The sequence below is a fragment of the Lacerta agilis genome, chromosome 11 (genome assembly GCF_009819535.1).
Source record: "Lacerta agilis isolate rLacAgi1 chromosome 11, rLacAgi1.pri, whole genome shotgun sequence".
Classification (NCBI taxonomy): Eukaryota; Metazoa; Chordata; class Lepidosauria; order Squamata; family Lacertidae; genus Lacerta; species Lacerta agilis.
The window spans coordinates 28278656-28291237 of NC_046322.1; the positions used below are offsets into that span (position 1 = coordinate 28278656).

The following is a 12582-nucleotide window of genomic DNA, read 5'->3' on the forward strand; positions in this document are numbered from 1 at the left end:
GAAAAACCAATACCCCCTCTCTCACAAACACATTTAAAAGATCATAGATTGTTTAATCAGCCAAAGCACAATAATTTGAAACAACCATATATAATAATCTCTTGTCTCCATTAATTATTTTAGAATGATTTAGGAAGCTGGCTTATACCATTGGTCCATATAGCTCAGTATTGTCTACACTGATCGGCAGCATTGCTCCAGTGTTTCAGACTGAGGGTATTCCAGCTCGACTTGGAAATGCTAGAAATTGAACCTGGGACTTTTTGCATGTAAAACAAAGACATTGTAGTCCCTCTTACCAAATGAAGCACCCTTCAGACCTATTTCCTCCCCAGAAGCTCCTACAAGGAAGTCCTCACCCAACTCAAGTGCAACTGAAGGTTCTTTGGTGACCAGCACATTTAGTCTGTCTTGATAATTTGCCTTTGCATGTTTGTTTCTGATATGTATGTGTGTATGAAGAAATGTAGGTTGTGCATCGTCACTAAACAAATCCATATATTTATTACATATCCTCTGTATATCAGTACCGGCAACTCCCCTTTTACATGCATTCAAAGCATGTGTGACCATTCCTCTTGCACAACAAGGCATAAAAACTGTGTCTAACAATCTATTGAGCCTTTGCAAATGCAATCCCATAAGCCCTTGTGCAAACTGTGGCGAGTTGGAGTTTCAGCAAGGAGTTTGGAGGGTGTTTGCTGCCTTTTTCAGCGGTGTTCACGCAATTTTACTTAAATGTGTGGTGCCTCGGAACACAACCCCCGTGTAAATGGGGAGTTGTGTTTATATCAAAACACCAGTTTCCAATCCCTCTCTTTTGAAAAAGTGTAAAAATATTTTTAAGGGTCTACTGAAACGGTAACTGAGGGAATAAGAATAGAGAACACCAATGCTCATTGGTTTGAAAACATGCCCCCTTGTGTATATAGTCAGCATGGGTAGTAGGTGCTGCGTTAAATGATGTTGTTGTGTGAAGGTTTGTACAATTGCAAACTGCTATGTACACTGTGAAAAAATTACCCTTGTGTGTTTCATAGGGTGTGTGTATACACAGCCCCAGAACAGACAAATGAAACTACGTTTTCACACTGCACATAGCTGAACTATGAAATTTGCTCCCACAAGAGGCAGTGATGGCCACCCACTTGTGTGGATTAGACATTTTTGATGGAGGGTAACTAGCATGCATAATGGCTGTGTTTTGCCTCCACTGTCATAGACAGTATCCCCCTGTAGAGCTGTTGCTGGGAATCACAAGTGGAGAGAGTGCTGTTGCATCCAGGTCCTGGTTGTGGGATTTCCATAGGCATCTGGTTGGCCACTCTGAGAGCAGGATGCTGGGCTAGATGGGCCTTTGTTCAGATCCAGCAGAGCTCTACTTGCACGGTTACACTCAATGGAACAGCAATTACACAGACTGTAGGTAACAACAAGGAAAGAAGCATAAGAGATTTTCTCCCCTTGGTTGCTCCAGGGAATGAGGAAGATAAGTAGCAGCAGAGCACTCAGATTTCTGGAACTTACAAATACAAAGCCAGATAACTGGTCTGTGCTAATTTTCATTGCATAGTTCTGTGAAAGAGTTATAAAACAGGCTTAACTTGTTGATTTATGTTGCTTGAATTGGACAAAATTGGTGGCATGGCATTCAGTGGGATATGCTATCAGCACACACTGGTTAGGAGGAGGATGCAACATTGCACAACATTTCCAGTTAGTAATATTGATAATGAACTTTAACATCCAGAACTGCTAGACCTATGCCATAGAAGGAGTGCTTGCATCTAAGGCAGGCAGCCTGAGGCCCTTTAGATGTTGTTTGACTCTGATCATCACTAACCACTGCCCATGCTAGCTGGGACTAATGGATGTTGGAATCTATCAACCTCTGGAGGGGTACAGGTTCCCCATTTCTGTTTCATTAGCATGTTCTTTTCAGTGACTGTAGCTCAACTGCACCTGTAGTTCTGCCATAGCACTGTTTGGTCATATTAGAAGATAACTCAGAAACAGTAAAATGCAGTGGCTCACCTTCTAGGTGGAGTTAATAGAGCTATGTTGCACCTGTTTTTAAAGATTTGCACTGGCTGTCTGCTTTGTTCCAGTCCAAATTAAAGGTTCTACAGCTGATGTATAAAACCCTAAATAGCTTGGTAACTAAAAACCTGAAGGAGCAACCCAAGAGTTAAGATCCTTAGTGTCCTGCCAGTGGGTTTTATACATTTGCTGGTGATGCATGTGTAGGAGTTCTATGTACTCCTATCCTGGCTTTGGAACCTCCTGCCACTTGAAATTTTGGAAGTTAACACTGATATTCAGCTTACAGTTTTGTGATGCATAGTTTTTTTTAATTGAGTTTTTTGTGATTTTATGGTTACTGTTATTTTAATAAAATGATGAGATCTTCTGAGGAGAGGCAGTGGTGTGACCACTCCTAAAGAAATCAGCTCTGGGTCCTTTGGATTGAATCTGCTATTGGCCAGTTGTCAATACAGTACTCCCTTTTGGGGGAAGTTGGTGGAGGGGGCCATGGTGGAGCAACCGCAAGCATTCTTGGAGGACACAGATTATTAAGATCCATTCTAATCTGGGTTCAGGTCTGGCAGCAGAACTGAGTCACCCTTAGTCACCCGTATGGATTACCTTTGCAGAGAGCGGGACAAGGGGAGTATGACTTTGCTCCTACTTCTTCATCTCTCATTGACATTTGATACCATCAACCATGAAATCGTCCTGGACCAGCTCCAGGAAATGGGAATTGGGGGCACTGTATTACAGTCATTCCAATCTTACCTTCAGGACTGAATCCAGAGAGTAGCATTGAGAGTTTGCCTTTTGATCCCCTGGCAGCTACATTATGGTGTAGCTACATTAACTGCAATCAACATTAATGTCTAAGAGATTCTACCTTCAGAAGATTCAACAGGAAAGCTGTTGTCAAATCCTCCAGATGCAGTCACAATGCTGGAAACCCCTTATAGATAATAGTATCAGGAGGCAGCAATGAAAACCATCCCAATGAAAAGGAAATGCAAGAAAGCAAAGTGGCTGTCCAATGAGGCCTTACAAATAGTGGGGAGAGAAGGCAAGCAAAATGCGAGGGAGATAGTGAAAGATACAGGAAATTGAATGCAAATTTCCCAAAAAATAGCAAGGAGAGACAAGAGGGCCTTCTTAAACGAGCAATGCAAAGAAATAGAGGAAAACAACAGAATGGGAAAAACCAGAGATCTGTTCAAGAAAATTGGAGATATGAAAGGAACATTTCGTCCAAAGATTACCATAATAAAGGACAAAAGTGGAAAGGACCTAACAGAAGCAGAAGACATCAAGAAGAGGTGGCAAGAATACACAGAGGAATTATACCAGAAAGATATGGAGGTCTCGTAAACCCCAGATAGTGTGGTTACTGACCTTGAGCCAGACATCCTGGAGAGTGAAGTCAAATGGGCCTTAGAAAGCAGTGCTAATAACAAGGCCAGTGGAAGTGATGATATTCCAGCTGAACTATTTAAAATTTTAAAAAATGATGCTATTAAGGTGCTACACTCAATATGCCAGCAAATTTGGAAAACTCAGTAGTGGCCAGAAGACTGGAGAAGATCAGTCTACATCCCAATCTCAAAGAAGAGCAGTGCCAAAGAATGCTCCAACTACTGCACAATTGCGCTCATTTCACACGCTAGCGAGGTTATGCTTAAAATTCTACAAGGCAGGCTTAAGCAGTATGTGGACCGAGAACTCCCAGAAGTGCAAGCTGGATTTCGAAGGGGCAGAGGAACCAGAGACCAAATTGTAAACATGCGCTGGATTATGGAGAAAGCTAGAGAGTTCCAAAAAAAAATCTACTTCTGCTTCATTGACTACGCAAAAGCTTTTGACTGTGTTGACAACAGCAAACTATGGCAAGTTCTTAAAGAAATGGGAGTGCCTGATCACCTCATCTGTCTCCTGAGAAATCTCTATGTGGGACAAGAAGCTACAGTTAGAACTGGATATGGAACAACTGATTGGTTCAAGATTGGGAAAGGAGTACGACAAGGCTGTATATTGTCTTCCTGCTTATTTAATTTATATGCAAAATTCATCATGTGATAGGCTGGACTGGATGAATCCCAAACTGGAATTAAGATTGCCGGAAGAAATATCAACAACCTGAGATATGCTGATGACACAACCCTGATGGCAGAAAGTGAGGAGGAATTAAAGAACCTTTTTAATGAGGGTGAAAGAGGAGAGCGCAAAATATGGTCTGAAGTTCAACATCAAAAAAATTAAGATCATGGCCACTGGTCCCATCACCTCCTGGCAAATAGAAGGGGAAGAAATGGAGGCAGTGAGAGATTTACTTTCTTGGGTTCCATGATCACTGCAGATGGTGACAGCAGTCACGAAATTAAAGGCGCCTGCTTCTTGGGAGAAAAGCAATAACAAACCTAGACAGCATCTTAAAAAGCAGAGACATCACCTTGCCGACAAAGGTCCGTATAGTTAAAGCTATGGTTTTCCCAGTAGCAATGTATGGAAGTGAGAGCTGGACTACAAAGAAGGCTGATCACCAAAGAATTGATGCTTTTGAATTATGGTGCTGGAGGAGACTCTTGAGAGTCCCATGGACTGCAATAAGATCAAACATATCCATTCTTAAGGAAATCAGCCCTGAGTGCTCACTGGAAGGACAGATCCTGAAGCTGAGGCTCCAATACTTTGGCCACCTCATGAGAAGAGAAGACTCCCTGGAAAAGACCCTGATGTTGGGAAAGATTGAGGGCACAAGGAGAAGGGGACGACAGAGGATGAGATGGTTGGACAGTGTTCTCGAAGCTACCAACATGGGTCTGACCAAACTGCGGGAGGCATTGGAAGACAGGAGTGCCTGGTGTGCTCTGGTCCATGGGGTCATGAAGAGTCGGGTACGACTAAACAACTAAACAACAACAATCATTCTTATGCACCTTAAATAGTTATGTGAATAAAATATAACTGAAAATTGGTACACCTTCACAATTTTAAAAATTATTGTTCATAACATCTATTTTTTGCATTAAATAATCATCTACACTGAAGCTATATGCATACAAAGAAGTAGAAAATTATTTCTATAAAATATTTTACATTCTAAAATAATTGGGTATGTGAAGGAAATGCAATGTGATACTCTATTCCCTCCAAAAGCCCCATCCAGCTCAAGGAAGAAACACAGTATTGTGTAACTAGAAAAAGCACCATTCTTCACATACATTGTACAGCTCAGTTATCTCTTTTCTTATGAAGCAAATGACATCTAACCTTTGTCAGAAAAAATTAGGGGTTATGGTAAGAGGCTGTCTCATTATAATTTTACTAAACCTATGATGCTAGTCCTGGAAGATCTCTAAATTTGACAGTGATTTCATTGTTCATACTTTTAAAACAGAAGTTTAAATACATGTAGCTGTACCTAGGGCTGCCATATTTCAGTGTAAAGCACCTGGGTTTTCCTGGACATTTTTCTGATTTACAAAAATTCCACCCTGACACTATTTCCGACGGATGAATCCGAGATATGTCCAGGAAATCCCGGGTGTATGGCAGCCCTACGATGTACCAATATGTTTTACTGCTCTACTGATAATTTTGACCTCTTTTATGATTGTTATTTCACAGGTTGGCTGTAGTCAGAATATGCACAAATTAGTCCATTCAGAACACCAGAATATTTCCTCTTGTGACAGACCAGCTGAAAAAGGAGATTCTATTTTAAAGGATAGCAGTTCATGTGAACAAACTATCCAGGTTGCTCCACGTACATTAAAGAATTCAGCACAAAAAAGGAAGAAGCTTACTCTAAATGATACTGATCCTACTTCCAGTTGTCAGTTTCTAGAAGGGATGCATCAGAATATACACAGTTTCGAGGCTCAAACAAGAGAGTAAGCTAACGCTTTTGAATATGATATAAATTTTTACAGTGGTTAATGGGAAAGCCTATATTTAATCGAACATTTTTACCACTTTGAGATATTTTATATAATGTGTTATGGAAATGGAAATAATAATATAAATAAGTATATCCTGAGAAGGTTAAAAAAAGTTTCCATGTGAAGTTTGGGTGAGACTAAATATACAGTTTTCCTTATCATTTTCAATAAAAATGTTTTAAAATGTATATGGACATCATGCGGAGTATAGAGAAATGCATTTGGTAATTTAAATTGTTTCGTTTGTCAGCAGATCTGACACTAAAGATAAGGAAGATGACTGTTCACAGATGGGAACTGGATTATGCCACTTCTCAACTACAGATACAAATACTAAAGTTGAGCAAGTGAGGAAAAGTCAGAGGATTGCCAAGAATAGAAGTAACCAGTGTTTATTTTATCTTCTGTTTGTAGCCTGAAGGACATATGCTTTCCTTCCCTAAATATGTCACTGTGACAAAGTGTCCCAGTTCATGTTACCATTTCTGGGCGTTAACAGAAGCTCTGCGTCCATTGCTATGAATTCTCTGTCTTGTACTGGGTTGGAAGAAACTATTGTAACCAAAAGTGGAATTTAATTAGAGCAAGGGACACCTTCATTTTCTAGGTCTAAGCAAGAAGGCTTCACTGGCATTTCCCCTTACTCAAATCTAAAGGCCAAAGTGCTAAACTCATGATCCTCAATATTACCTCAGGTTTGGGGTAGGGGATAAAATTTGATTCAGTTAAAGGTGAACCTACCTAATTTGCACTTTTTAAAACAATATGCGAACAAAAAAGCCTTCTTTTGAAATTCACATTTCTCTTAATTTTGCAATGTTGCTCTCACCCCAAATTATGTGTACGATAATGCTCATACTAGGGTAAAGTGTACATAAAAAGGCATATATTGTATCAGTAATGTACAAAAATAAATTGCAAAACTCTATGTATTGGGCAAAATTGTACACAAACATGCATATTAAGAGAAATTCACACTTAAAGGCGAATGAATTTCAATGAAGACATTTTAAATTTTGTTTTGCAAACTGATGCAGAAATGTGGAGATAAGAACTTAAGGCTACAAAAATGAGAAGCTGAAAGAAACCAAAATTGATTGATTTGTCCATCCCTATGCCAGATTCAATTTTACTACATCATCCTTATTGAGTAGAAAGCTTTTAGGGCTTGGGCATGCAGTTTGCTCCTTGGCCACTAGAGTCAGTTCCTATTACTTTTAGAAGACATTTTTTTAATTGGAAGTGCATCATTATTTGAAATCCATGATCACTGGGTTGGGCATGAAGTATTCATAATGAGGGGAGGAAACATGTTTGCCTATATGAGTAGATGCTGTGGGGAACCTTAGTTGATTGGGAATTCTCCACTGTATCCATTTATATCACAAACACATATTTTAAAATATTAAAATTTGCATATTTATCATGTAGGATACACATGCATACTAAAACAGCATTATGAGTCTGTTCTGCATATACTATTACTGTCTTGGTTTGTACAATAAATCTGCAAGTATCAGGATAAAGTAATTAAAAGTTAAAAGCACAGTCCATTGATACATGACTTCTTGTTATCCAGCAGAGGGCAATGGATATAGTACTTACCAGTAGTAACTTTGGATTGGCAACTGGAAGTTTTGCTTTAATTACCGGTACATGTATTTATTTAGTACGTGCATGTGCCATCTTGGAATTTTTTTTAATGTATGGGGCAGCTTATAAATAAATGCATTTGCTAAAATAAATAAGCTAAATTTGTTGCCTGCTGTTCATGATACCCTTTCAGATGTTTGAAAAATTGAGTTTAATATGCATATTGTGTTAAATATGCAACTCAGATATTTGATATTAAGTACATGAATAACATTAGTTGATGAAACAAAATAAAAATTAAAAAAATCCTTCTAGTAGCACCTTAGAGACCAACTAAATTTGTTCTTGGTATGAGCTTTCGTGTGCATGCACACTTCTTCAGATACACTGAAACAGAAGTCACTAGACCACGGGTGTCAAACACAAGGCCCGGGGGCCTAATCTGGCCCGCCAGACCTTGTCATGTGGCCCGCGCGCACCTCCCTCCCTCCCGGCGCCCGCCCGCCCGCACTGGGGAGGGAGGGCACGCGCGCTCACTGCACGCACGTAAACACACACGCACAGGCGCGCGCACACAGAGCAACCTCCTTCCCCTTCCCCCTGATCACGTGCCCCACTGCTGCCGGGACGGTCACCAGCACCACCCCCTCCCTGCATCTACACACACACACACACACATAGCCGCACAGCTGGCCTCTCTTGTTCCGTCCGCAGCCGGCACAGGCGCTTCCCCTCCGGGAGCCTTGCGGAGAAAGAGGCGCCGCGGCGGGGAGGAAGAGAGAAGTAGCAGCCGGCGCCGATCTCCTGTTTCGCCACCGGCGGAGGATCCTTCTCCTTCCTGCTCCTCTTTCCTGCCGCCACCGCCTGGAGGTAGCTTTTCTCCTTGGCGTTGCCGGCCGGCTCTCCTCCCTTTCCCCGCGCGCCCTTGCGCCGCTCTCTCGGGGGGCCATGGGGCTCCTGTCGCAGGGCTCCCCGCTGAGCTGGGAGAAGACACAGCGCCACGCGGAGCACGTGCGCAAACACGGCATCCTCCAGTTCCTGCACATCTACCGGGCGGTGGGCGAGAGGCACAAGGACGTGCTCAAGTGGGGCGACGAGGTGAGTGAGGGCCGGGGAGATGGAGCTGAAGACCGGATGGATCCAAGAAGCTGCCTTCCTTCCTTTCCTCTCCTCTCCTTCCTTCTTTTTTTCCTCTCTCTCTTCTTTCTTTCGTCCACCCACCATGGCGCGCTTTTGCTGCTGCTGCTTCAACTTCAACACAACAACCTTGGGAGGTAGACCGCTGGCGGCTCTGCCCTCGCCCAACACCACTGCATGGTGCACATGTTCATAGCTGTCAACTTTTCCCTTTTCTTGCGAGGAATCCTATTCGGAATAAGGGAATTTCCCTTTAAAAAAGGGAAAAGTTGACAGCTATGCATGTTGCATGGGGAGCGAGTTTACTGGGCGTCGACGGGGTTTGCCCTGACGAAAAAGTTTGGGGTTGTTATGGTTGTTATTGTTATTTGTTAAATTTGTTTGCTGCCCTTGGATCTCAGGATAGTTTACGACATGAAAAAGCACAACATACATAATAAAGCAAACCAATAAGACACACACACTCACACACGTGGGTTCCCTTGCACCCCCAATTCTGCTGGTTCACACTCAACCGAGACCATTTTTTGCAGTGTGAAACCTGTGTCACCTTGGAAAGCCACAAGCACATCCGATTTAAAGCTTGTGTCTCACATTCGGTTTCAGAAGTGGTTTAAAAGGCTTGTATAGCATCACTTATGAAAATGCCCTTCAGCTTCCCTCCTGCATGTAACAGATTGCTTTGTGCCTGGGTCTTCTCACATGGTGACTATTCAGTAGGCATGGTGCTTGTTTACTAATTAATGGGTTTGTGTATGCTAGTCCTATCAGAAGGGCCATGATTTACACCAGTGCCACCGTGCTCTCCTTTCACCGCAAGTTAAAATGATTGAAGTAGTGCACGGAGTGGACACATAGTCCTACAGATAAAACCGGCCCTTTGAGGGTGACCAAACTGCTAATGCGGCCCCCGATGAATTTGAGTTTGACACCCCTGCACTAGACCCTTATATATAGTGAGAGGGTGGGGAGGGGTATGACTCATAAGGGTGGTGGGAATGGGTGATTGGTGTTGGTAAACCTGTTGACGACTGCAATTGGTCTTACAGCAAAAAGCTTTTTCCTATCAGCCAATCACCCATTCCGACCCCACTTCTGAGTCATACCCCTCCCCACCCTCTCACTATACAGTATATAAGGGTCTGGTGACTTCTGTTTCAGTGTATCTGAAGAAGTGTGCATGCACACGAAAGCTCATACCAAGAACAAACTCAGTTGGTCTCTAAGGTGCTACTGGAAGGATTTTTTTATTTTTTTAATCTGTAATTAATGATACATTTCACCAGAGCTTTCCAAACTTTTCACATTGGTGACACTTTTTAGACATGCATCATTTTGTGACACAGTAATTCAGTTTTACTAGCAAACTAGAGGTTAAACGAACCCCTTTCCAGCCCTGGAAGGAGTGCCGTGAGCATTTGCCTGGCACATCTACACCCTGCAGCCAACACACTAACGTGTCACAACCTATAGTTTGGAAAGCTCTGCATTAAACCATGATTCATAGAAGCAAACTAATACTATTAGATTAGATTACACAACAATAAGCAACCTGCAATATTTTTGCTTATTGCATTCTTTTGTTTTGTGCATATTTCTCAGGGAGGCAAGCCACTTGGAACGGTTCCTCTGACTCCTCGTATAACTACATTTCATTATCCAAAATCAATAGAAGAGATTTATTTGGTCAGACATTGTTGCACAGAGCTGCTGTGGAAGATGACCTAGATGGTTTACGTGCAATGATAAAAGCTGGTGGAAATGTAAATACTCAGGATTATGCAGGTGAGCATAGTCTCCAATGTTAATTTCATCCAATGATGAAATAATAATGTGTAATAATAAACTTGAGCAAGGCACAACTTAATACTAAGCATGTTTACTTACCGTGTGTTCTGTGATATGCTTGTTTTAGAAGTAAGTGCTTAGGGCTGTGCCTGTGATTCCTGTTAACTACCATTTTGTGAAATGGTAGTTAACACAAATCATTTCCTGTTCAATCCAGGAGAAAAGGGGGAAAGTCTGGGAAATTGAAGCCAAACATAACTGTGCATGAAGGGGTTCAGACCACAGACCTGTGTTCCTAGACTCAATTAGGTCATGCTCCCACCTCCGATGAGGGCGGAAATGAAGCTTCTTCTCTTTCCTTTCCTTACCCTCTTTGTGCCTTGTAACCAACCAGGAAGGACATGTCTGAGCTTGCTCCAATCTCAGATCTCATACTTGAAACTATAGTCTGTATTGTGCATCCAAGTATATTCTACCTGTGTTCACCTTTGGATTTTGTAAGTAAAACATTTTAAAACTTACTTAACAGTGTGTGGTCTGTTCATTTTCTCATTACTTTCCTGATGGACATGTGGTAATATGCCTCCAGCAGCTCCTGCTTATCCTTTAACCTCTGGAATTTGAAGGAGAAATGTGGGAGGGGGTGTCTGAATGCCAGGATGTTTACAAAGAACTGTTCGAAACCACCATGGTTTGCTTTGAATTCCCAATAATCAGGGCTTCAAAGGGAAGCATCACCTGATATTACTATGACATCAAGTCATTGACGGGTGGGCAGCCCCAGCCACCTGTCAGCTTTGGTCTGTCAGCAGTTGGGGAGATAAAGATTTGGTCCTCTGGCCAGAAACTTTCTTCACTTTATTTGCACGACCTTTTGGTATGTGCTTGAATTTCTCTCACAGAATTAACTGTTGGCACCTTTAGCCACCATAGCAGTTCTAAGATATACAATAGGTTGCTAGTGTTCCATTCCTCCCCTTTCCACTACTAATCCCTCAAAAACCAGTCATAGTCTCCAGGAGGGGAATGTTTTCTGGCCAGAGGGAAGTGTTAAGTCGTTAGAAAATAATCCTATAAAATATATGGCCTAAATTCTAAGAAAGGAACACATTGTCCCATTTGGAGAAATTAAGTATTTTTTTGATGCTACAGGTTGGACTCCACTGCATGACGCCAGTCTTGCTGGGTTTTGGGGGACAACAAATGAGCTTTTAAAAGCAGGAGCTGATGTTAACTGTAAAGGAAGTGAAAAAATAACACCATTACATGATGCAGTTAAAGGTGGTCACTATAAGGTAATGCTTCTGTATTTCAAAATACGTTGCCGTTTATCTTCTACAGAAAGCCACAAGGAAAGACATTGTTTTTCCTTCTTAAATATACAGATGCTATTGTTTTGGGGTGCTGCTGCAGTGGAAGCTGCCAACCATGTGACAAGGACCAGGAGGCAGGGATTAAAATAGGGAAAATAAAGATTTAGAGGCCTGGTCCATTTGTTTTTATGTATTGGTTTGTCTGCAAAAAAAAAAAAAAAATAGTGGGTAGCCCATCTCCAGATAATTTCTGGATACGGAAATCACCCAACCTAGTAGTTAGTTATAAAGAAGCTTTGTTATCTCTTGTTTTGAGCTCTTGTCTTGCACCATCTAGTGGAAAAAAGAAAGAAATAACTGTTTCTCTTTATTTTTCAAATGATTGAGAAGGTTCAAGAGTTCTCGTATGCAATAAAACTTCTGCAAGATTTGCCATCATTTCTGCCTGAAGTCCTGTTTAGCTGTGGAGAGTACTTACCTGTCTGAAGCTGTTCCCAAGTACTGGGAGTCTTTAGTTCACTTATATTTAAGAAATACCCTTTCCTTTCCTTTCCTATCCTGTCACAATTTGCATTCCTTCCATTTTTGCATGTATTTTGCTAATTTTATCATAATTAGCTTTACTTAGAAAATCGGGGGGGGGGGGGTATTTATTTTAGACATTCAATAAGACATCTGTGGAATGTAAACCTAGACTAAATTGATCCTGTTTCTCTCTTCTAAAAGAGCTTACATATTCCATTAGTCTTCTGCGGTGGTATTCAACTGAGTTTCACTCAGAGTAAACC

General features: G+C 41.5%; 1 protein-coding gene across 1 annotated transcript in view; it reads left to right on the forward strand.

Annotated features, from left to right (window-relative positions):
• The window catches only part of ANKRD31 (ankyrin repeat domain 31), a 47986-nt gene that overhangs the window by 12648 nt on the left and 22756 nt on the right, over positions 1 to 12582 (forward strand). Inside the window, exons 5-8 of the mRNA XM_033164752.1 lie at positions 5650 to 5915; positions 6214 to 6344; positions 10296 to 10478; positions 11634 to 11776. Coding sequence (XP_033020643.1) covers positions 5650 to 5915; positions 6214 to 6344; positions 10296 to 10478; positions 11634 to 11776 — 723 coding nt within the window. The remainder of the gene's footprint in view (positions 1 to 5649; positions 5916 to 6213; positions 6345 to 10295; positions 10479 to 11633; positions 11777 to 12582) is intronic.